The sequence below is a fragment of the Orcinus orca genome, chromosome 19 (genome assembly GCF_937001465.1).
Source record: "Orcinus orca chromosome 19, mOrcOrc1.1, whole genome shotgun sequence".
Taxonomy (NCBI): domain Eukaryota; kingdom Metazoa; phylum Chordata; class Mammalia; order Artiodactyla; family Delphinidae; genus Orcinus; species Orcinus orca.
The window spans coordinates 41,178,480-41,199,001 of record NC_064577.1 but is presented as its reverse complement, the minus strand read 5'-3'; the positions used below and the strand labels follow the sequence as shown (position 1 = coordinate 41,199,001).

The window sequence follows — 20,522 nt, the reverse complement described above, 5'->3', positions numbered from 1 at the left end:
ACTATTAGAAAGTACACTTCAAAGGAATGCAGATGAAAGGAAATGGATGACATGAGACAGCAGTATGTTTTCATTGTTACTATATAGTTTATTTAAACCGAACTGTGATAATACAGAGGAGAGACTGAGGTGGCAGCTGCCCAGAATCTTTGTGGATTACAGATGCAAACTGAGGACAAGTCGATAACAGACAAGTCAGTTGCATAAATACAGAGAATGTCAAGACACAAGACATTTCACAGCTTTTTGCTTGGCGCTTCCATTTTAAACATATGTATGTTACGACTTTACATTTTAAATTACTGCTCCACATATTCTGTAACAATGGCTAAGGATGCAATTGTCCTGTCCCCCTGACATTGGTCTGCAACATGGAACATTTCAGGGGGATACCAAACAAACTCTTAACACACAACATACGAAAAGATCCTAAAAAAAAAAATCAGATTAATACAATGCTCTTCAGGTTATATGAGGAGGGCGAAAAGGAAAAACAACATATTAGGGGTCCTTTAAGTGGAGAGTATCTTGAGGTCTTAAAAGTGTCATTCCCTTCCTTCAAGGGGAAAACATTTTTTTAACTAATGGAAAAAAGAAAGCAACATTGTAACACCCTACAATGAGGAAAAACACTATCCTGACAGTGCTTAGATGCTTCCATATAATAAATACAGCAGGTAGCAAAGCAAATGTTACAAGTATTGGCTGGGTTCTTATTTCTATGCTTATAAAAAAAATATTAAGCTTCTTTGTGTAGACTGAACAGTGTTAGCCTGTGGGTGTTGGTCTTCGGTGCCTGTACACTGGTGGCTGTTTACATTCCAGGCCCACCCTTTAAGCAAGCTCCAGTGCCAGCGGTCTGTGGCTATTTCCCGGGGGGTGGGGGGAGGCGTTCTCGTCTTCACTTTACTGTGGCAGGGTTCCTGGCTCCATTACATGCTCATGTGCTCCGGAAGAACGTATGAGATATCATCCCATGGGTGACGATACAGCCCCTGCTTCAGCCTCTTCTGATCGAGATAGTGTCCTAACATGAAGCAAACGCATCTTTTTGTTAAGAGTTGGTGAGTTTTTTAAATTTTGGTGAGGGGGAGGAGATAAGGAAGGGAAATCTTAACTAATACAAAACAAATGGGGAAGGACATCCCGATCCATCCCACAGGCAGATGCCAGCCTTGGTAAAAGGGAACTATTGGACTTCATTCTGTTTTCCTGGGCTAGCAATCAAACTCATTTCCAAGAACAAAGGAACAAAGATAAAGATAAGGCAGAAGTTTAAGAAAGGAAGGATTAGGAACAACGATTAAGACAATGTGTCATCTCTCTCCCAGAAACTGGCCACATAGGTTAAGTGGTATACCTGAACCATGGGGTAAAACAAAAACAGAAACAGAAACAAAAAACACAAAAACAAACACACAGAACTCTTACTGCCAACTCACCAATGAAGCCCATACTCCTCCCCAGCACAAAGATGCCATTGAGGGCTCCAATGTCAATATATTCATCAGCTTCCTCCCTGCAACACACAATCCGCTTGTAGTTTTCCAGTGGCTCACATGACTGCCCTCCTCCCCCAAGAAAGTACAATTTCTGCCCAGGAATGAGAAGCTAGCTCTCTTTGAACTCAAAGTAGCTAAAAGGGATGTTCTGGATGGTAGGTGTAGAGGCACTTTTTTTCTTCTTTATACCTCTCCATATTTCCTAAATCCTCTCTAATGAGCATGCGTTGCTTTTAGAGTTGGGAGGAAACAAGAAAAATCAGTAGGCATTAGGAAGAAGAATATAGCAGCTGCAAGCTCACCGAGTGAAGGACCCGCAGTTTCTGAGCATGTCTACAAATGCAACTCCAATTAAACCGTCTACATTCAGGATAAGGTTTGGTTTCTGGGAAGGCAAAAAAAATTCCAAGTATTTATCATTAGTACTCATTTCTGTTCCTCGTAATGTTCCACTATTACCATGACAACTATGACTACGAATTCCTGACCACCATTTAAAAGGCTCCCACCAAAACATCCCAGTTGATTAGGAGAGACAGTGTCTTACTTAATTCTCAATGTCTAGCAAAGGACCCAACCCCTCGTTGACACTTAGTATGCCTGTTCAACTTAGTTAAACAACAGAAACAAAAGTTTCCAGAAAACCAGGTTCAATTTTAGCTGCACAGTCAAAATGTAACCTGGCTCTCATTTTCCCCGAGAAATTCAGCCAAAACTCTGATTCGGGCATTAGGGACATTTTCTTTTTTACCTTCGAGGTGGTAATCTTCTCTACTTCCAGGGCGTAGTCAAGCAGGGGTGTGGCAGGGAAGTGCTGTCTGACGTAATCTTTGAGGATCTGCACGCGCATGTCTGGGTTGTTTATCTAGGAAGTGACCCAAAGTTACAGAGGAACCCACTCTAACACTGCTGTTAAAAGACATGTTCCTGGGAATACCCTGGTGGTCCAGTGGTTAGGACTCTGCGCTTTCATTGCTGGGGCCTGGATCCCTGGTTGGGGAACTAAGATTCTGCATGCTGTGTGGCATGGCCAAAGGGGGGAAAAAAAAAAAAGATATGTTCATGCTTGTGTCTCACACAGGTGGACACAACTGTACGTGTCATATCCAGGAGGTGTGTTTCAGGGACTTGATCCACATGTATGATTCCATGCAGCACAGATCACGACACTGCTGTGGGGCTTAAGGTTTTTTGACGTCCTCTCATATCTTATTTGAGCCTCAAAACCACCTGAGATGTGGCGATGTTGGGTAAGTCAGCCATAGGGTCAGGCAGCAGGGCTGGGGCGCCTACCCTCAATGGGAAGTCTGAGGTTCTAGCCGCTAGCCATACTGCCCACCGGCTTGGCAACGTAGTCAAGCTGTAACCAAGTTCTAGGTTTTTAACTAAGCAAGCACGTGTTGGCAGTGGAGCAGCAAAGCATCCCTGAAATTCCAGGAAAACGTCTGGACCTGAGATGAATGGAGATGAACCTTCTGTTCAGAGACCCACACTAATCACCTGTTGGGGGTGGGGGGGGGTAGTGAGACAGGTTAGGCGCCCGCCAAGTCCCGATACCACAGGGACCTCCTCCCTTGGCCAAGACACGCAAGGTCAGGGTGGAGTCCAGGAAGGAAGGCACCCAAAGACTGGGCGTGGCAGCACAGGCCTGCCGCTAGCTGGGGAAGATGCCCTGTGCTGTGCGTGTGCCGTCTGCCTGGGAGGTGGCGATGGCTGAGCCAAGTTCTGTGAGCCCAGATGCAACATCCCTCAGAAGGAACCACTGTCCCTGGTTCAGTCTTTGCCATCCAGCTGCCTCTGGATCTACCCTGAGCTGGCCCAGCACGGGGATGCCTGGATCGCACGCATGACCCTCTTGTATTAATGTGAGTCATACACCCCGCTCAGGGCAGCAGAGTGAGGGCTCTGGAGCTATGGAGCCAAGGACCCCGAGCAGCTCCCCTTCTCTCGTTGCCTTTGATTTCTAAACACAGCTCACACAGGACACACAGAGGACTACCTGCCCTGTGAGAGACTCTATTAATTACTTAGAATAGTCACGCTGGCCTCTCCCAATCGGGCTGGCCCTGATTTTATTACTCTTCCTGCCCCAGTGGTGTCAGGCTTAACCACACTGACTCGCTTTGGCCGATGAAATGTCAGTGAAGAAAAAGGGGCTGTGCAGCGTCCAAGCAGAAGCTTCAAGAGCCTTCTCGTGGCTCTGCCACAGCTGGTTTCCTTCCGACACGAGACCAGCACCTCCTGGATAGGGGCTGCTCCTTCGGTGGAGATGACAGAGCCGTCACCGTAGCCAACCCACAGTGGATGGAGGATGAGTAAGGAACAAACCTTTGCTGCTGTGAGCCACTGAGATTTTCGGAGTTGTTTGTTACCGCAACCTGCAGCATTAATGTAGCCTAAGGTGACCAATATGTCCCCTTAACCCTGACCTTAGTCCTTTCTCCTATTAAGATTCACCTGGGAAGCTAAAGTTACCAAGTTTCCAGCTCATCGTATTTTCACACCACAACTGAACACAATAAAAACTGTTTAAGGGCAGTCTGTATTATAATGGAAAAAGAGCTGCCTCGGGCTTCCCTGGTGGCGCAGTCGTTGAGAGTCCGCCTCCCGATGCAGGGGACACGGGTTCGTGCCCCCGTCCGGGAAGATCCCACATGCTGCGGGGCGGCTGAGCCCATGAGCCATGGCTGCTGAGCCTGCGCATCCGGAGCCTGTGCTCCGCAGCGGGAGAGGCCACAGCAGTGAGAGGCCCGCGTACCACAAAAAAAACAAAAAAAAACAAAAAAACCCAGCTGCCTCAGTGCTGGCATCTGTCAACAAAGCTTTTCATGCTGGGAGCCGAGAACCCGGCTGTGCCCAACTAGATCAGTGCTCTCTCATCCTCATCCACCCTGTAGATCCAGTGCCTTGAGAGCGACAACTTACCGATTTCACTCGGTGACCAATGCCCATGATGAGTTTTCCTTCCTTCTTCATCTTGTTCACAAACTCCATGGGGATGATGCCACTGTCGAAGGCCTTGCTGAACATCTTGGCTGCTGCATCCAGGGCACCCCCAAACCGGTCGCCCTATAGGAGAAGCCAGCCCATGTCGCCCCAAGCTGTCGGAGTCCCCTTCAGCTTCGCAGGCCAATCCGGCGTGCCCCGAACAGCCCCCAGCACGGGGTGTCACACTCCACGGTTCCCTCTACGACCCTCCTGCAGCCAGGCGGCATGATGCTAAAGCCTGGTGTCCCTGCTGTTTACCTCCCAGGATGGCGGTACTCACGATGGTGAGCAGTCCCGAGGTGAGGCTGGAAACCAGGTCCTTCCCGGCCCGAGCACAGATGATGGTGTTGTGAGCCCCAGAGACGGCTGGCCCGTGATCAGCCGTCACCATCAGGCACATCTCAATGAACTGGCAGGAGTACTTGGGCAACCTGGAGGGGGGCGTAAAGGAGTAAAGGGGAGAGGACAGGAGAGCTGGAACAAAGGCAAGAGGCTGAACAGGAGATACGCTGACAAGGCCACGGTCCTCCTGTCTCCCGTCTCCTTGAACAAGTCACTCAAACTCAAGAAAGGCAGTGACCTCCCAGTCCAGGCCTAATACTATCTTACAACTCCAAGGCAGCACCCTCTGATTCCTGAGTGGCTCTGGATGTCGCCCAGATCAAATACTGCTTTTAGAACTGAGATTTGCAAGCAGGGTTTGAAATCTCTTCTTTAGGCAGTTTTCAGCCTGAGTTGCTGTGACAGGATGTGACCTTTTTTGTGGTTACTACTCTCCACATGCCAGACAGAGAGGAGGTGAGATCCCTGTCCCTTTCACAGTGCACAGTGATCAGCCTCCCAGCTGATGATTAAGAACAAAGTCTGGGGAATTCCCTGGCGGTCCAGTGGTTAGGACTCCATGCTTTCACTGCCGAGGGCACGGGTTCAATCCCTGGTTGGGGAACTAAGATCCCGCAAGCCGTGCGGCGCGGCCAAAAAAACCCCCCAAAAACAAGATCCCACATGCTGAGCGGTGCAGCCAAAAAAATCCCAAAAAACAAACAAACAAACAAAAACCAAAGTCTGGAGCCGTGGGGACGCAAGAGCACACACAGTAAAACCTGCTCGGGTGTTACGACCCTTGAACTTTTCCCAGGAAGGGTCCAAAGCAGGACCAAGACCCATCTCTCTTCAGGTGAGGGCAGGACACAAACCAAGACCTCCACCTGGCTTTCTGCCCAGAGCCACTCCAAGCCAGGGCTCTGTGAACATGTACTCATCGGCCTCCTTGCCCAACTGTCAGTCCCAGGGGAGGGCTAAGCTTGGGAGCTGCAGGGAAAACCAATTTTTTTCTCCATGCAGGCTGATGAGACACAAATTTACAGAGGACACAATACAAGGTACTTTAACTGTGCCGGTTCAGCAACTCCAGCAGGCCTGCACTCCTTAAGCTACTGGACGCCTCTAGACCTCCTTTGCTAACCCCTACCTTTCTCTCAAAGAGGCCTGCATTCAACTCTGGCCCGTTTCTTTAAAAGTTCCCATGGGAAAGGGGCTGATACAAGATCCCTGATGAGGTCATTGCTTTCTACTTCTCTTGGTTAAGGCTGGCCTTTCTGTCCTTGGAAGACCTAGGACCAGCCTTTATCTCTTTTCTCTGACCTTTCAATTGATCTGTGGCCATAAAGAGTGGACCTGGACATGGTCCCCAAGGCTGCCCACTCCCACTCCCTTGTCAGGGGAAGAAAATTAACTCTGAGTCACGGGGCCCTGCCATCTTCTGCCCTCCACGCCTCACCTTTTCTGGAACCAGAGGAGGCCGAGGACCCCGCCGATGCCCATCTCCTCCTTGAAGACCTCAGTGATGGGCATGCCCGCGTAGATGAGCTCCTGGCCTCGCTCATCACAGATGCTGGTCATGAACGAGGCAGGTTTGCGGATCAAGCCCAGCTCCTGAGCAGAGATGGGGGCAGAGGCAAGCAGGGCTGTGGTGACCACAGAGATTTTCCCACAACAGCCCCACTGTCTGTGCCCAGAACCAGTGTCCCAGGCAGGTCTCAAATTCTGGCGGCCAAGCAACGGCTCTCAAAGTCCTCCCAAGAAGGAAACGCAAAAGCCCTTTTATTAGATCATGTGGGGCGTAGAAAATAGGAGCAGTCACGCCATGGCACCCGCTCAGCCTGGGCACTGTTGCTGGTCTTCACCAAGCGTTTGCGGGCCCAGGCAGTTCACTAAGCTGTTGAAATCCAGGGGTTCATTTTAACCTCACAAACAGAGTAACCAGCCCCAGGTCGCCTGGCTAAGAAATGGAAGAATGAATCCCAAGGGACAATTTTTAAAATACTCTACACACAGCTACCAGTCCCCCAGCAAAACAATGAGGCACATGGCTGGGAAAATGGGGAATCCCCTCAACACGTCCTTTCCCTGGGGGAGGGGACTGAGCTCCTGAATCCTCTGTTTCCAGAGTCGGGGCACAACAGGGGTAGCATCAGCTAACTCTGTCCAAGCCCATTTCTTCAATTATCCCTTGTGAACTTAAGAAATGCTTTTAAGTTATGTTTTAATAGAAGCAACATGAATACATCCTCCTTTTAAAAAATCCACACTAGAACAGCTAAAATCATGTTGCCTTTGACCTCCACCCCATCTTGGTTTTCTGCCTTCGTGTTTCTTAGTTTAGTGGACATCTTTCTGGACCTTTCTTTCTCCACTTTTATTTACACGCATAGACACGTGGAGAAGAGACAACGGTGTTTTGCGTGCCTACATTTTTCATAATCATAATATAAATACTGTCCTATAATGTGCTGGTCACTCAATGAATCTGAGCTCTACACATGTCAGCACATACGTAGATCTAGTTCATTCCTTTTAACTACTGTAGAGTATCCCCTCGTATGACAATCCTACAGGTTGGCCATTCCTCCACTGATGACCATCAACTAGAAAAATATTCTTGAACAAGTGTGTGTACGCAAGCATTTCCCTGAAGGAGCTTTCCAGACTTGGAACGGCCGGGCCATAAGGTAGGAGTGCTGTTAAATTGGATTGACATTACCCAACCGCCTTTCACAAAGGCTGTGTCAATTCCACTCTCGCCACCAATGAATGAATGTAGCAGCCTCCTCACACCCATACAAACAACGTATCAGAGAACTGTTTTTTTTTTTTTCTCTTTGCTGACCTGTAGAGCAAAATTGGTGTCACAGCTTCTACTTTGGTTTTTTTATAGAGTGAAGTTGAGCATCTCTTTATGTTGAAAGGACATCTCCTATCCATTTTTCTAATGGGTACTGGTCTTTTAAAAATTGATTTTCTAGGGACTTCCCTGGTGGCACAGTGGTTAAGAATCCACCTGTCAGTGCAGGGGACACGGGTTCGATCCCTGGTCCAGGAAGATCCCACATGCCGCAGAGCAACTACTAAGCCTGTGCTCTAGAGCCCGCGAGCCACAACTACTGAGCCTGCGCTCTAGAGCCCGCGAGCCACAACTACTGAGTCTGTGTGCCACAACTACTGAAGCCCGCGCGCCTAGAGCCTGTGCTCCACAAGAGAAGCCACTGCAATGAGAAGCTCGCGCACCGCAACGAAGAGTAGCCCCCGCTCGCCGCAATTAGAGAAAGCCCGCGTGCAGCAACGAAAACCCAACGCAGCCAAAAATAAGTAAATAATTTATAAATTATTTTTTTTAAATTGATTTCTAAGAGTTCTTGTATATAAGAAAATTCCCTCTTTATCTATGCCCCCGCCTTAGACAAGTAGCCTGAAATCTCTTAGCAGGTGCAAACAGCTCTAGAGGACATCATCTGCCCCCAGCCCCCATCCACAGGTCAGGCCACACAGCTGTGGGAGATACACGCTGCCCCTTGCCCTCCTGGGCCCTGCATTTGTTTCACCTGCTGGTCAAAAGGGGCCACCTCACAAGCTCCAGTGCACCTTGCCCACACAGTCAGGGACACACGTGGCACCTACCCTGGCCCAAGAGTAGTCCATGGGTACCGTCGGAGGCGGCACCTCCTGAGCAGGTATGATGACCCCTCTGGCCACGAGATCCTCGTACACGGACCTGGGAGGCAGGGGAAGGGGAGGAGAAAAGACATCCATGTGGATTTTATTCTTCTGGGCTCTTTAAGCTGCCCCACGAACGCTCCTCCCTCTTACCCCAGAGTTTCCCAGCTCTGTATCCCCTCCTGTCAGCAGTTACCAGGTGGATTCCCGAGAACTAAATGAAAACAGGTTCTAGCCAAGGCCTGCCCCACCGCCTCTGAATGGGGCTTTAAAGAAGGCTGAGAATCTGGAGGCCATGGAAGGCCAGAGGGAAGGAACGGGAAGAGACAATAGCTTATCTAGCAGCTTTTTATCAATTGGTTTGAGATGACATTTTCTAATGTTTCTATGCCCTTCTCTCATTTATGGCCCGCCAACTAGGTAGGCTCAGAAACGGAATGTTTTTAACACCAGTCTGAACGGCACGTAACTGCTGCTTCTAGAAACAAAACAAAATGAAAGCCAAAAAGAAAGGATTTTGCACCATCCGTAGAGCTGCCTTAGACACCTGAGAGGGTCCAGGAATATCAGACACCTATATTTTGGAGAGGGTGCTGTCCTCGGGAGGGAATGGGAAAGGGATAGGGAGGTGGCATGCTCCACCAGCTCCGCGTACTGGATGATCTCTCCAAGCTCATCGAAGCTCCGGGGCACAAACACTCCAGCCTCCTTCAAAGCCTGGTTTTTGGCTACTGCAGTTTCAGAAGCCTGGTTGGCACAAGCTCCAGCGTGGCCGAACTGTACCTGGAAGGCAAAGGAGAACGGCTTTACCAGGCCTGTGAATCCCCCGAAAGAGAGGACAAAGGCTCCTGGGACCATCGGCACTGATTATAGGCCGGACCCCACTCAGTGCTCTATGTGAATCACTTCAAGCCTCCAGAAGGCTCAATAAATAGGCACGACGGCTGACTCTCATTCACAGATGAGGCGGCAAGCAGTTCAAGGGCTTACTCAAGGTCACACAGCTGGTGCACTACACCCAGGACACCAAGCCAGGTGCCCAACTCCACAAACACCTTCATCTGGCTTCCCGTGGGGCACTTGTTGGGGTGGGGGTAGGGAGACAGAGAATAGCCATTAGTTTCGAGCAACTGTGAGAAGTTACAAACTGCCAACCTTAGCTAAGCTGAGCTTATAGGCATGATCTGACTGTCCTGCGCATACTTTGTATAAAGGATGTACCCTTATTAAGCAAAACAGAACACCAGAAGGTATCATTAAAAATACAAATGGGACTTCCCTGGTGGCGCAGTGGTTACGAATCCGCCTGCCAATGCAGGGGACACGGGTTCGAGCCCTGGTCCGGGAAGATCCCACATGCCACGGAACAACTAAGCCCGTGCACCACAACTACTGAAGCCCGCGCACCTAGTGCCCATGCCCAGCAACAGGAGAAGCCACCACAATGAGAAGCCCGCGCACCGCCACGAAGAGTAACCCCCGTCCGCCGCAACTAGAGAAAGTCTGTGTGCAGCAACGAGTACCCAACGCAGCCAAAAACAAGTAAATAAATTAATTAACAACAACAACAACAACAAATTTCCAGCTTCTTTTAAAAAGTCAGATTTTGGGCTTCCCTGGTGGCGCAGTGGTTGAGAGTCCGCCTGCCGATGCAGGGGACGTGGGTTTGTGCCCCAGTCCGGGAGGATCACACGTGCCGCGGAGCGGCTGGGCCCGTGAGCCATGGCCGCTGAACCTGCGTGTCCGGAGCCTGTGCTCCGCAACGGGAGAGGCCACAACAGTGAGAGGCCCGAGTACCACCAAAAAAAAAAAAAAAAGTCAGATTTTGCACCATTTGGCCTGTACTGTATTCCTACTTAGCAACAATTACAGGGAGCCAATTAGCTATTGCCCCCTTGCACCTGAGCATGAACTACGATTAAACTATAAACTCAATAGAATATGCAGGGGTGACTGTTATGGGGAGTGAGAGGGAAGAGAAAACCAATCAGAAGAGCTACGTGTTACCTGTTGTCTCTGATTCAGCAACAAGGAAAAGGAATTAACCTAATGAAACGTGGTATAAAACCCTGATTAGGGCAGGTGTGGTGGGTAATCATAACCATACCTTCCCTGTTTAAATAACACTGTGTCCAGGCACTTTTCTAAGAGCTTTACATATGTCATCATTCAGTAGCTATGACTGTTTCCTCTCAACAAGGAAATGGAAGCACAGAGGGGTAGAGTCACTTGCCCAAGGTCACACAGGTAGTACGTGGTAGCATTTGAACCAGGCAATGTGGCCTCTCGCTGTGCTCTAGCACGACATATAACAAAAGGGGCTGAAGTGTTGAAAAGGTTAGGAGCCACTGCTCCAGTTAGCGAGGCTTGAAGACACATGCTTCAAAGTGGGTTCCCAATGCCTTCTTTGTAGCATTTAATCTGCATGGGTGGATGGGGTGGGAAGGAGGGTCTGTACTCACATAAACTTACAGAACACTGTGTCCAAGGAAGTTAAGCAAGTGTAACTCAGATTTCTCAAAGCTAACACTAAAGCTTTTAGAAGGGAGAGAGATGATATTGCATGTTCATAATTTACAGAAGCTTCCCGTTGTTTGTTTTTGTTTTGGGGACCACTGCTACAGGACCAGTGTTGTGTGAAAATGCCACCTTACCACTGTCCCCTTGTCTCTACTCCCATAGCCCAGTTCTCAGTTCAGTTTCCCCGAGGCTCTGAACTGAGGATGTTACCTATCTCATCTCCTCTACAGGGCAGAAAGCTCTGCAAAGTCATATGACCTGTTCAAGAAATCAAAAAGCACTTATTAGCTGGCCTGTCAAGGTACTATTCTACATTTGTATATCCTTGAAACTACACAAAGAAAGTTGTTAAAAAAACGAATCAAAAAGCAGAACACCTTGAGGACCTGCCCTACCCACGGGGCGGTGATGAGCACCTGGCCAGAAACAGAAGAGCAGGGTCCCTGCCCTCTAGGAGGTGCCCCCGGCATAATGGGAGTGGGGCGGTGCGGGGCTCGTATACAGCAGAGCTGGTGAAGAGAAACCCTGGAGGGAAGGGAGGAATTATTTTTGGCTGTTGTGGTGGAGGGGAGAGCAGCTGTGAAGAGAATCAGGAAGCGCTTCATGGAACAGGTGTGTTGAAGAATGGAAATGAGTATTTGCTAAGACCTGTATGTGGCAGACCTTTACAGTTACCTTCTTATGTAAGTCAGGCAACAATCCCGAATCATCCCCTTTTTACAGCTCAGGAAACTGAGGTACGGAGAGGCTAAACGACTTGCCCCAGTCACACAGATCCACCAAGAGCTGATTCTCAAGCCTGTGAGAGTGGAGCTCAGCCCTGGACGATGGGCAGGATTCCGTGACCTGCTCCCTCCCGTTTCACTTACTTAGAAAACAGATACACACACGTACACAGTTCATAGTTACACCAGATGAATCCTATGATAAGCATTTATCGCACCCTGCCCCTTCTTAGAGTCAACATAACCTGAACTCTATGTCGACATCTCAAAATCCACCTCACTCTTCTCCTGCCTGGTTTCCAATTACGTGGCCGTGCCGTGAGGACACAGTCCCCTCCCGACCAGCGTTTAGGGTGTTTCCTTTTCTTGCCATCGCAACACTGCAGTGAGCATCCTTGTACACATACCTTGAAATATTTTTGCACGCAGACCCACAGAGTAAATTTGCAGGAATGGAACTGCTGGTTCAAAAGAGAGGTGCATTTTACAACCGGACAAAATACTGCCACTTGGAGGTGGGCAGGACTCTGAAGGGGAAAGGCAAGCAATCCGGGGGAAAGGATAGGGTGACAGGCTAACTCGAAGAATTGAGGGTTTAAGCGTAGGGATTATCATTGCTGCAGGAATCCGTGATGGCCAAGTTTTATTTCATATACACAGAGCAGAGGTCAAGGCCTTACACTCAGAGCCTGCTCAGCCACTGATGAACTGATGGGTGACAGGTGGTGGTTTCCTCGGTTTCATCCTCACCAGGTGGGCCATCTTCGAGATAGAGGATTGTCTAAGCTGGACTACAGGGGCTGAGGTCTGGCCGATCCCACCCCGCAGGAGTCCGACAGCTCAGAGCTTTTCTATCTAACGTCCACTACAGGCTGTACTTACTTCTGCCCACAGGCACTGTCACAGGCATCCGGTCACGGTAACACATACAGAGGTTTTCTTCTACAGCTTCTCCCCGTGCAGAACTTCCCACCACCGCCCTCCCCAGCTCTGAGCCTAGGGTGTGTCCTCTCCCTCCCAGGCCTCCCTCTCGCTCAGCAAACTCCTCCTTATTCCTTAAGGAGCAGTTCGTCTTCTCCAGGAAGCCACCTCAACTCCTCCAGGCAGTAAATTGCTCCTACTCTGAGAAGGGACTCAGAGCCTTGTTCTGGCCTTAATCTGGCTACGAGTTTGTCTCTTCCAACTGGATTTTAGCTTCTAGAGAGCAGGGCCCCAGCTGGACCTTGTAGGAACCAAGCAGGTAATAAACGTTGATCGAAGGAACCAGCTGCTTCATAAGACGACCACACGGCTCCCCGCAGACGCCCCCCCTCTCGGCCTCCCTGCCCAGCAGGGATCTGTCATGGCTATACCTCGGAGGAGAACATGGTGGCACAGGTCCCGATGCACCAGCAGACCACGGGCTTGGTGATGCGGCCCTCCTTGATGCCCCGGCAGATCTTATATTCCTCCGTGCCTCCTATCTGCCAGAGAACAGGGAACAAGAAAAAGCCCCCAAGTCAGTGGAACCCATTCTGAGTTGCACCTAGAGCAGCAATGCAGCAGGAAATCTGTCCCACATCAGGTAGGGGCCAGGGTCATCAGGTGTCCCGAGTTAGAACTTGGCTAGAAAATGAGGGGACATGGGCTTTGGCCTGGAAGATTGAGATTAGATGCAAGGAAGAATGTTTAAAGGGCAGTGGGTATCCTCGGAGAGTCCCCGGAACTCCCCTTTCCTGATCCAAGGGTATGAGATAATTTAGGACCAGACCTGATCAGGGGCACAAGTAAGAGAGGCTCTTTGACCCCAGCTACCCACTGCCCACCAGGGACAGACTGGGGCCAGCCAGTGAAAGCTTCTCCTCTGCTGGCACTAAAATATCTTGTGCCACTGAGAGGCAAGAACTTCTCTCCTAGGAACAAACATGGCAGTGTTAACAGTGGCAGCCTCTAAGCCCCGGTGTCTAGGGAGCAGGATTACCAGGGACTGCCACTTTCAGTTATATATAACCAAAATGCGTGAATTTTTTTTTTTTTTTTTTTAGTACGCGGGCCTCTCACTGTTGTGGTCTCTCCCGTGGCAGAGCACAGGCTCCGGACGCGCAGGCTCAGCGGCCATGGCTCACGGGCCCAGCTGCTCCGCGGCATGTGGGATCTTTCCGGACCGGGGCACGAACCCGTGTCCCCTGCATCGGCAGGCAGACTCTCAACCACTGCGCCACCAGGAAAGCCCGTGAATTTTTTAAAAACTAAAATCATCGTTACTTTTATAATCAGAAAAAAAATTTTTTCTACTTTAATAATCAAGTAACCTTTTCTTTTTTAATTGAAGTATAGCTGATTTACAGTGTTGTGTCCATCTCCGCTATAAAACCATTTTTTAAAAATAACTCACCTCTCCAAGAACCACAATCATTTTGACTCCTGGAGTGTCCTGGTAACGTAACACATGATCCATGAACGTTGAGCCAGGGTACCTGGTGAGAGCAGGGAGGATATTCATGAGCAGGAGACTCGGTGAGGTGAGGTGTGTGTACCGGTGTGGGAAGCACACCTGTACTAAGAACACTGTGGGGTTTTTTGTGGGTGTGGATGCCCAGTGAGGGTCCAGAGATGCCTTAGGAATAACGGGGGAGGGGGAGGTAGTAAATGGGGCACAAGGGAAGGGAAGGAAGAGGAATTAGTGAGCCCAGAGAAGTTCATACGGCAGTAAGAGATGCCTCGAGAGCACATGTGGGGTGAGTTTAAAATATGTCCACAAGTTCTTTGAAAAGTGTGGAAACTTATGCCTCTCCTCCTGAATTTGGGTCGAGTTTAATGATTAGCTTCTAAGGAACAAAATATGGAGGAAGTCATTCTGTAACATTGACTTCCAAGGCGGGGTCATAAAAAAATTGCTTCTGTCCAGCGCTCTCCCCTGAATCGCTCGCTCTAGGGGAAGCCAGCCGCCGAGTCTTGAGGACTCTCAGCAGCCTGTGCAGAAGCCCACAGAGAAGAACCACCTGCCGGCCACGTGGATGGGTCACCTCCAGCGTGCCACATCTGACCGCCTCAACAGAGAGCCACCTGCCAGAACCGCCCAACTGAGCCCTGAAGCCTAACGCACAAGAACCATGAGGGTACACGTTTATTGTTGTTTGTAGCCACTTTGTTTTGGGGTGACGTTTTTTAATACAAAGCAAAAGATAATTAATACAATGTACCAAGCTATATCCTAGGCGATTGCTAGAAGGTCTATGTATAAACCAAAATTTTTTCTTAAATTTTCTACTGTCACATGAGTTTGCAAAAGAGTTGTTTAAGGCCAAGTAAGCTTCAGATCTACAAGGTCCTTGTAGATCTTCGAGTGCTTCTGATATGCTCAGGGGCATTTAAATCCCAAGAGGACAGTATAACTGGCAGCACTGCCCAGACTCGTCTGACCCAGAGCCTTTCGTCAGGGAGCACCTGGGGACTAGGGTCCCAAGGCCACCTCCCTGAAGACCTCTCCCTTCTCACACAGTTGTTCCATTTGAAATGACTTGGCGGAGCCAGAAAGCCTTGACAAGGTGACTCACTCTCCCAACAGCTTTTGCTTTCTGAGCCAAACAGTTGCAGTAGTGACAGCAGTAATAACAGTAAACAGTGATGGCTAACATTTATTATGGTAATAAGTACCAGGCATTGCTCGAAGACATTACTCAATTGATGACCTACTGATTACTGTTCCTACTAACAAAAATAATGAGGACACTATCTGTGAAATAATAAGAAGTATGTATGTCTCTGCTCCCAGTTACTGACACGGAGCTCTGAAAACCCTTGTCATCTCCTGAGTGACCAGGGGAGCTAGGAGCATCGTCTGTTCTGATATTTGGTCTTTGACACCGGTTCCTGACACAGCCCTCCTAAAAACTTTGTAATTTCCTTAGTCATGGGGGTGACAGGAGTGTCTTTTCTTCTCATGAGGCAACTCTTGGAGGGCTCCTGCAGTGTGTTCACCAGAGAAGGCAGGGAAGCTCCTCGCACCCAACATGCCTTGCCCTATGCACCTCTTCCATCTGGTTGTTCCTGAGTTGCATCCTTTTGTAATAAGCCGGTAAGCTAGTGAGCAAACTTTTCCTGAGTTCTGTGAGCCCTTCTAGCAAATTATCGAACTCGAGGAGGGGGTCATGGGAGCCTCTGATTTATAGCCGGTGGTCAGAAGTACCAGAGGGCTGGACTTGTGACTGACATATGAAGTTGGGGGCACTCCTGTGGGACTGAGCCCTGAATCTGTGGGACCTGACGCTATGATGCCATCTCGAAGTAGAGTGTCAGAATTGAACTGAATTGTAGGACCTCCAGTTGCTATCTGCAGAGAATCAGAGAACTGCTTGGTGTGGGAAAATCTGGCCACATTTGTGGCCAGAAGTATGAGTACGGTAGTGAGTAAAGGAACAGTGTTTCCTTTCACTTTTATTAACTACAACTAGCACTGAGTACTAACTAAGCACAGGCCCTGTGTTAGTCTCATTTAATCCTCCAACAACCCCAGGAGGTAGAGATTATGACCTTACCCATTTGCTACGTAAGGCTGATGGAGGTCTAGGGAGGGTTGGAAACCTGCCCAGGATTGCCCCCCCCCCGCCGCAACCCCCCCCCCCCCCCCCCCCCCCGCAAACAGGGAAACTGGGATTTGAACCCCCAGGGTCTGATTTCAGAATGAGCCCTGCTAAGCAGTGCACTCTGCTGCCACCCTCCGGCCACAGCTCAGACAACAAAGGGAATTACCCCCAAAGCCCAAACACCTTTTAAAACACCTTCCTGTGTTTTTCTCTGTATTTTCTGATCTTATGCTCATGTTGGTCCTGAGACAGAGAAGAGATGCCCCACTTTATGGACTTAAGCAACATCCCTGTGTGCATGGAGCTCAGCGGCGGGCGGCGAGCAGAGATAGAGGACCTAGCGCCCTGTCCCTCAGCTGATCACCTGTCCCCGCCGATGGCCACGCCCTCGTAGACGCCATCCGTGGTCCGAGAGATGATATTGTTGAGCTCGTTGGACATGCCGCCCGAACGCGAGACATAGGCCACGCTGCCGGGGCGGTACAGCTTGGAGGCCAGGATGTTGTCCAGCATCCCACCCGTGTTCCCGATCTTAAAGCACCCGGGCTTGATGCCACCAACCTGCAGGGGCGGAAACCGCGGTCAGGGAGGAGGGTGGGCTGATTGACCATAGAGCTCGGGGGGTGGTCACAGAGCCCGGGATTACCCGCCCAGCCCACCCTGGCCAGCACCTGCATGTCGGGGTTCCTGCTGAGGAAGACTCTCTTCTCCCCATCAAGAGACATCACACAGAAAAAAGGGAGCCTTATTGGTAAAACGTGGCTTACGACTGCAGATTTGGAGGTGTACACTCAGGGTCAGGTCGCCTCTTCTGCTCCAAAAGGGCAACAGCACCCAGTAAAAGTGTCTGATGCAAGTGTGCACCTCTGCTCAAGATCACCCTCTGTCTCCAAGATGAAAGGTCCCTTGCTTAGCTCAAAAAGCTTACGCTTGAGGACATGGGGAGGGGGAAGGGTAAGCTGGGACGAAGTGAGAGATTGGCATGGACATATATACACTACTAAACGTAAAACAGACAGCTAGTGGGAAGCAGCCGCATAGCACAGGGAGATCAGCTCGGTGTTCTGTGACCACCTAGAGGGGTGGGATAGGGAGGGTGGGAGGGAGATGCAAGAGGGAGGGGATATGGGGATATATGTATACGTACAGCTGATTCACTTTGTGATACAGCAGAAACACACCATTGTAAAGCAAGTATACTCCAATAAAGATGTTAAAAAAAATTCTTAGCTTCAGCCAAATTTTTAAGGCAACAACTAAATAAAAACAAACAACAAAAACAAAAAAACATTCACGGGGCCATTTTTTCTTATGTAAAGGCCTTTGGGTCAAAAGTAAGGTCCCTAGGTAGATTTTTCTTTGGTTTACAGTTGAAGGAATAATCAAAGACCACGCTATGGTTGTCTGAGGGTGGACACTTAAAAAAATCTTGTTAGCCCCTCGAAACTGTAAAGGTGATATGGTCTGTGGAGACAGCCCTTTACAAAATTAACTGGAAGTGGACAGGGAATTCCCTTGCGGTCCAGTGGTTAGGACTCAGCACTTCCACTGTCAGGGCCTGGGCTCGATCCCTGGTTGGGGCACTAGGATCATGTAGGCCGCACGGCGCAGCCAGAAAAAAAAAATTCACTGGAAATGGACAGCCTGACTTTCAACAGGTACTCTCTCAATCTTTTCAAACTAGATGGGAGACAGTAGCGTCAGCAATGAGCTTCCTGCGGGCCCAGAAGTGGAAGGGATGCTCACGGTGGCAGGTCCAATGATGGTCACTCCCTTCTGCTCTGCCTTCTTGATCAGCTTCCTCGTGAGGGCCTCGGGGATGCCTTCAGCTATGATGGCGATGGTCCGGATCTAGAGCACGAGGATAGTCCCTTCCCGTTATCATTTCACCACTTGAGATGTCGAGGCAGTGACCATTCCAGAACCCATCTCCCAGGCCCCCTTCCAGGAGTAATGATAACAATATGCACCCCCTTCTTCCCACAGGCCTCTGTTCCTACCCTGCTTATTCAACCCTCCCCCCAAAGAGAGGCACCCAAAACTACGCTCCATCGGTTAACACCACAGTGAGTCAGTAACCAAGTGGAACAAATGTTTCTGAAAACTTGCTGTAGTCAAAACTGTTATATTCTCACCTATCCAAAAACTCATGAGACCCAGCCCCACCTGTTTCCCACGCGTCCAGGTGCCGGAGCATAAAGCAGCTATCCAGGGCTATCCCTGCTGTGCCCTCTGAGGCTCTGACTCTACATCCCCACAGGACAAAACCTTGATAGAAACAAGCTGCTTCCACACTTGGACCAGAGAGTGGGGCTGAGGGAGAAGCCAGAGGGGGTGGGGGTGGGGGGGAAGAGCCAAAGCAAACTTTTTCTATAAAGGACCAGACAGTGTTTTGGGGTCTGTTGGTCATGTGGTCTCTGTGGTAACGACTGAATTTTGCCTCTGCAGCACAGAAGCAGCCACGGACAATATGTAAATGAGTGAGCATGGCTGTGTTCCAATAAAACTTTATTTACAACAGGCAGGGCGCTGGGTTTGGCCCTTGCACTGTAGTTCACCAACCTCTGTTCTAAACTAGAAAAGCCACTCATTTTTAGCAGGTGTGTTTTCTTTTTTGCTTCATCGAGATATCAGAACAAGTTTACTCCAGTCATAAACTGAAGTAAGCCAGTCTGGGATCAGACAATAATTTTGAACAGAAAACTCAGTATCTTAATCCCTAAGGGCTCTTACAAATCAGTAACAAAAAAGATAAACACCTCAACAGAGAAAAAGGAGGCGAGGCCGTGTCACAGAATGCAAATGGCCAATACGTATTTTCGAAGCTCATCTTAGTTAATAATCAAAGATATGCAAATTAAATAGAATGCCTATCATTTTGTCAAGTATATAGTTCTTTATGTCCAAGTGTTCAATGTTGGCAAGGGTACAGAGAAACAGGCATTCTCATGCTAGTGATGGGAGTTTACGTCCCCAGTTCTGGCCTTTTCTGGAGGGCCCCTGGGCAGGATGGATCAAAGGCTTTCAAATCTGCAAATTCTGATGCAGCAGTTTGACCTCGAGACATTTACGCTGGGGAAACAATTAAGGATCTATGTTCATCATGAGACTTGAAAAAGCAAAAATGATGCTGCTGGTAAGTATTGATGTGGAAAGAGTCCCTGAAGGATTATAAAACAGATACAGCATTATTCCATTTGTTCAAACCCAGAAAAAGGTGTGAATAAGGATGTACTCAAACGTCAGCAGCCGTATTTCTGGGAAATGAGACCTGAGGTATTTACCCTTTTCTTCTTACTATCAGCATTTAATTCTTTTCTATAATTAATACGTAACAATTTTACAATAAGCAAAAAAAGTGCTTTTGATCCTGTTTTGAAAGCCAGTCTCAGCACAGAGAGGACCTGGTGGAGGCAGCCGGCCCCGGACTGACTCTCTGCCAGCCCGGGGAAGCAGCCCACCAACCCTTGGTGACTACCTTGCCTCCTGAAGATCAGGTCTCCAACCACTATCCCCCAAATCGCTGGCCAGTCCCGAGTCCCAGGGTCTTTGTCGCAGCGGACGCCATTCAGGGTGCCCCTGCCTCCCGCCCCAGGGCGCAGCGAGCTACCTGTGCGTGATTCATGGTCTCCATGGTGCTGTCATAGGCTGAGCGCAGGGAGGCAAAGCTGATCAGCACATCCACCTCCGGGTGCTTCTTCATGGCATCAGCCATGTTCTTGAAGACGGGGATCAGGATCTCCTTGTGACCCCAGTAAAACTTCTGTTTGTGGTCCCCGCTGTGAGGAAGGCAGAAGAGGGGTCAGGACACTCTTAACCTGCCAGGGCTCGGGAGGGGCTTCACCCGGAGGGCGGAAAGGCAGGGTCTGCCTTCAAAGAGTTTAGTCTGTGGGGGAAAAAGATCCCCCAGGAACATCGACCGCCCCGTCTGGGGTGGGCAGATGCTTCTCGGGCAAAGGGGACAATCCAGGGCTCGCCCAGCTCTGTGCTGCTGCTGGAGGAGATGGGATGAGGACATCCCGCTCGGTGGCCGCGTCCAGCCTCCCTGCCGTGCGCGACTCACGTGAAAGGGTAGACCATGGCAGCCACCGAGGGCTCGTCGCGGGAGCAGACGTAGTCAAAGTCCAGCATGCCCTGCACGGCCCGGGTCTGCATGCCCCACACGATGGCCTTGGTATGGCGGCTGAAGAGGGTGGCGCTCTTTCCTGGGGGGCAGAGACAGAGCGAGT

At 49.7% G+C, this 20,522-nt stretch overlaps 1 protein-coding gene and 1 long non-coding RNA gene across 5 annotated transcripts in view; one reads left to right on the top strand and one right to left on the bottom strand.

Moving 5' to 3' along the window:
• Positions 1-63: 63 nt before the first annotated feature.
• The window catches only part of ACLY (ATP citrate lyase), a 42,591-nt gene continuing 22,132 nt past the window's right edge, over positions 64-20,522 (bottom strand). For all 4 annotated transcript variants that reach the window (XM_004282797.4, XM_033410811.2, XM_049702466.1 and 1 more), the window contains 15 exons: positions 20,357-20,498; positions 19,904-20,072; positions 18,040-18,144; positions 16,658-16,854; positions 14,103-14,184; positions 13,081-13,191; positions 9,139-9,266; positions 8,448-8,541; positions 6,271-6,425; positions 4,771-4,921; positions 4,428-4,571; positions 2,254-2,367; positions 1,805-1,887; positions 1,443-1,519; positions 64-1,027 (listed from right to left, as the gene is read on the bottom strand). In XM_004282797.4, coding sequence (XP_004282845.1) covers positions 933-1,027; positions 1,443-1,519; positions 1,805-1,887; positions 2,254-2,367; positions 4,428-4,571; positions 4,771-4,921; positions 6,271-6,425; positions 8,448-8,541; positions 9,139-9,266; positions 13,081-13,191; positions 14,103-14,184; positions 16,658-16,854; positions 18,040-18,144; positions 19,904-20,072; positions 20,357-20,498 — 1,847 coding nt within the window. In that variant the 3' untranslated portion in view covers positions 64-932. The remainder of the gene's footprint in view (positions 1,028-1,442; positions 1,520-1,804; positions 1,888-2,253; positions 2,368-4,427; positions 4,572-4,770; positions 4,922-6,270; positions 6,426-8,447; positions 8,542-9,138; positions 9,267-13,080; positions 13,192-14,102; positions 14,185-16,657; positions 16,855-18,039; positions 18,145-19,903; positions 20,073-20,356; positions 20,499-20,522) is intronic.
• On the top strand, positions 14,630-16,954 carry LOC125962175 (uncharacterized). The gene is made up of 2 exons (XR_007473675.1): positions 14,630-14,826; positions 16,546-16,954. It is a non-coding gene; the product is annotated as an uncharacterized LOC125962175 (long non-coding RNA).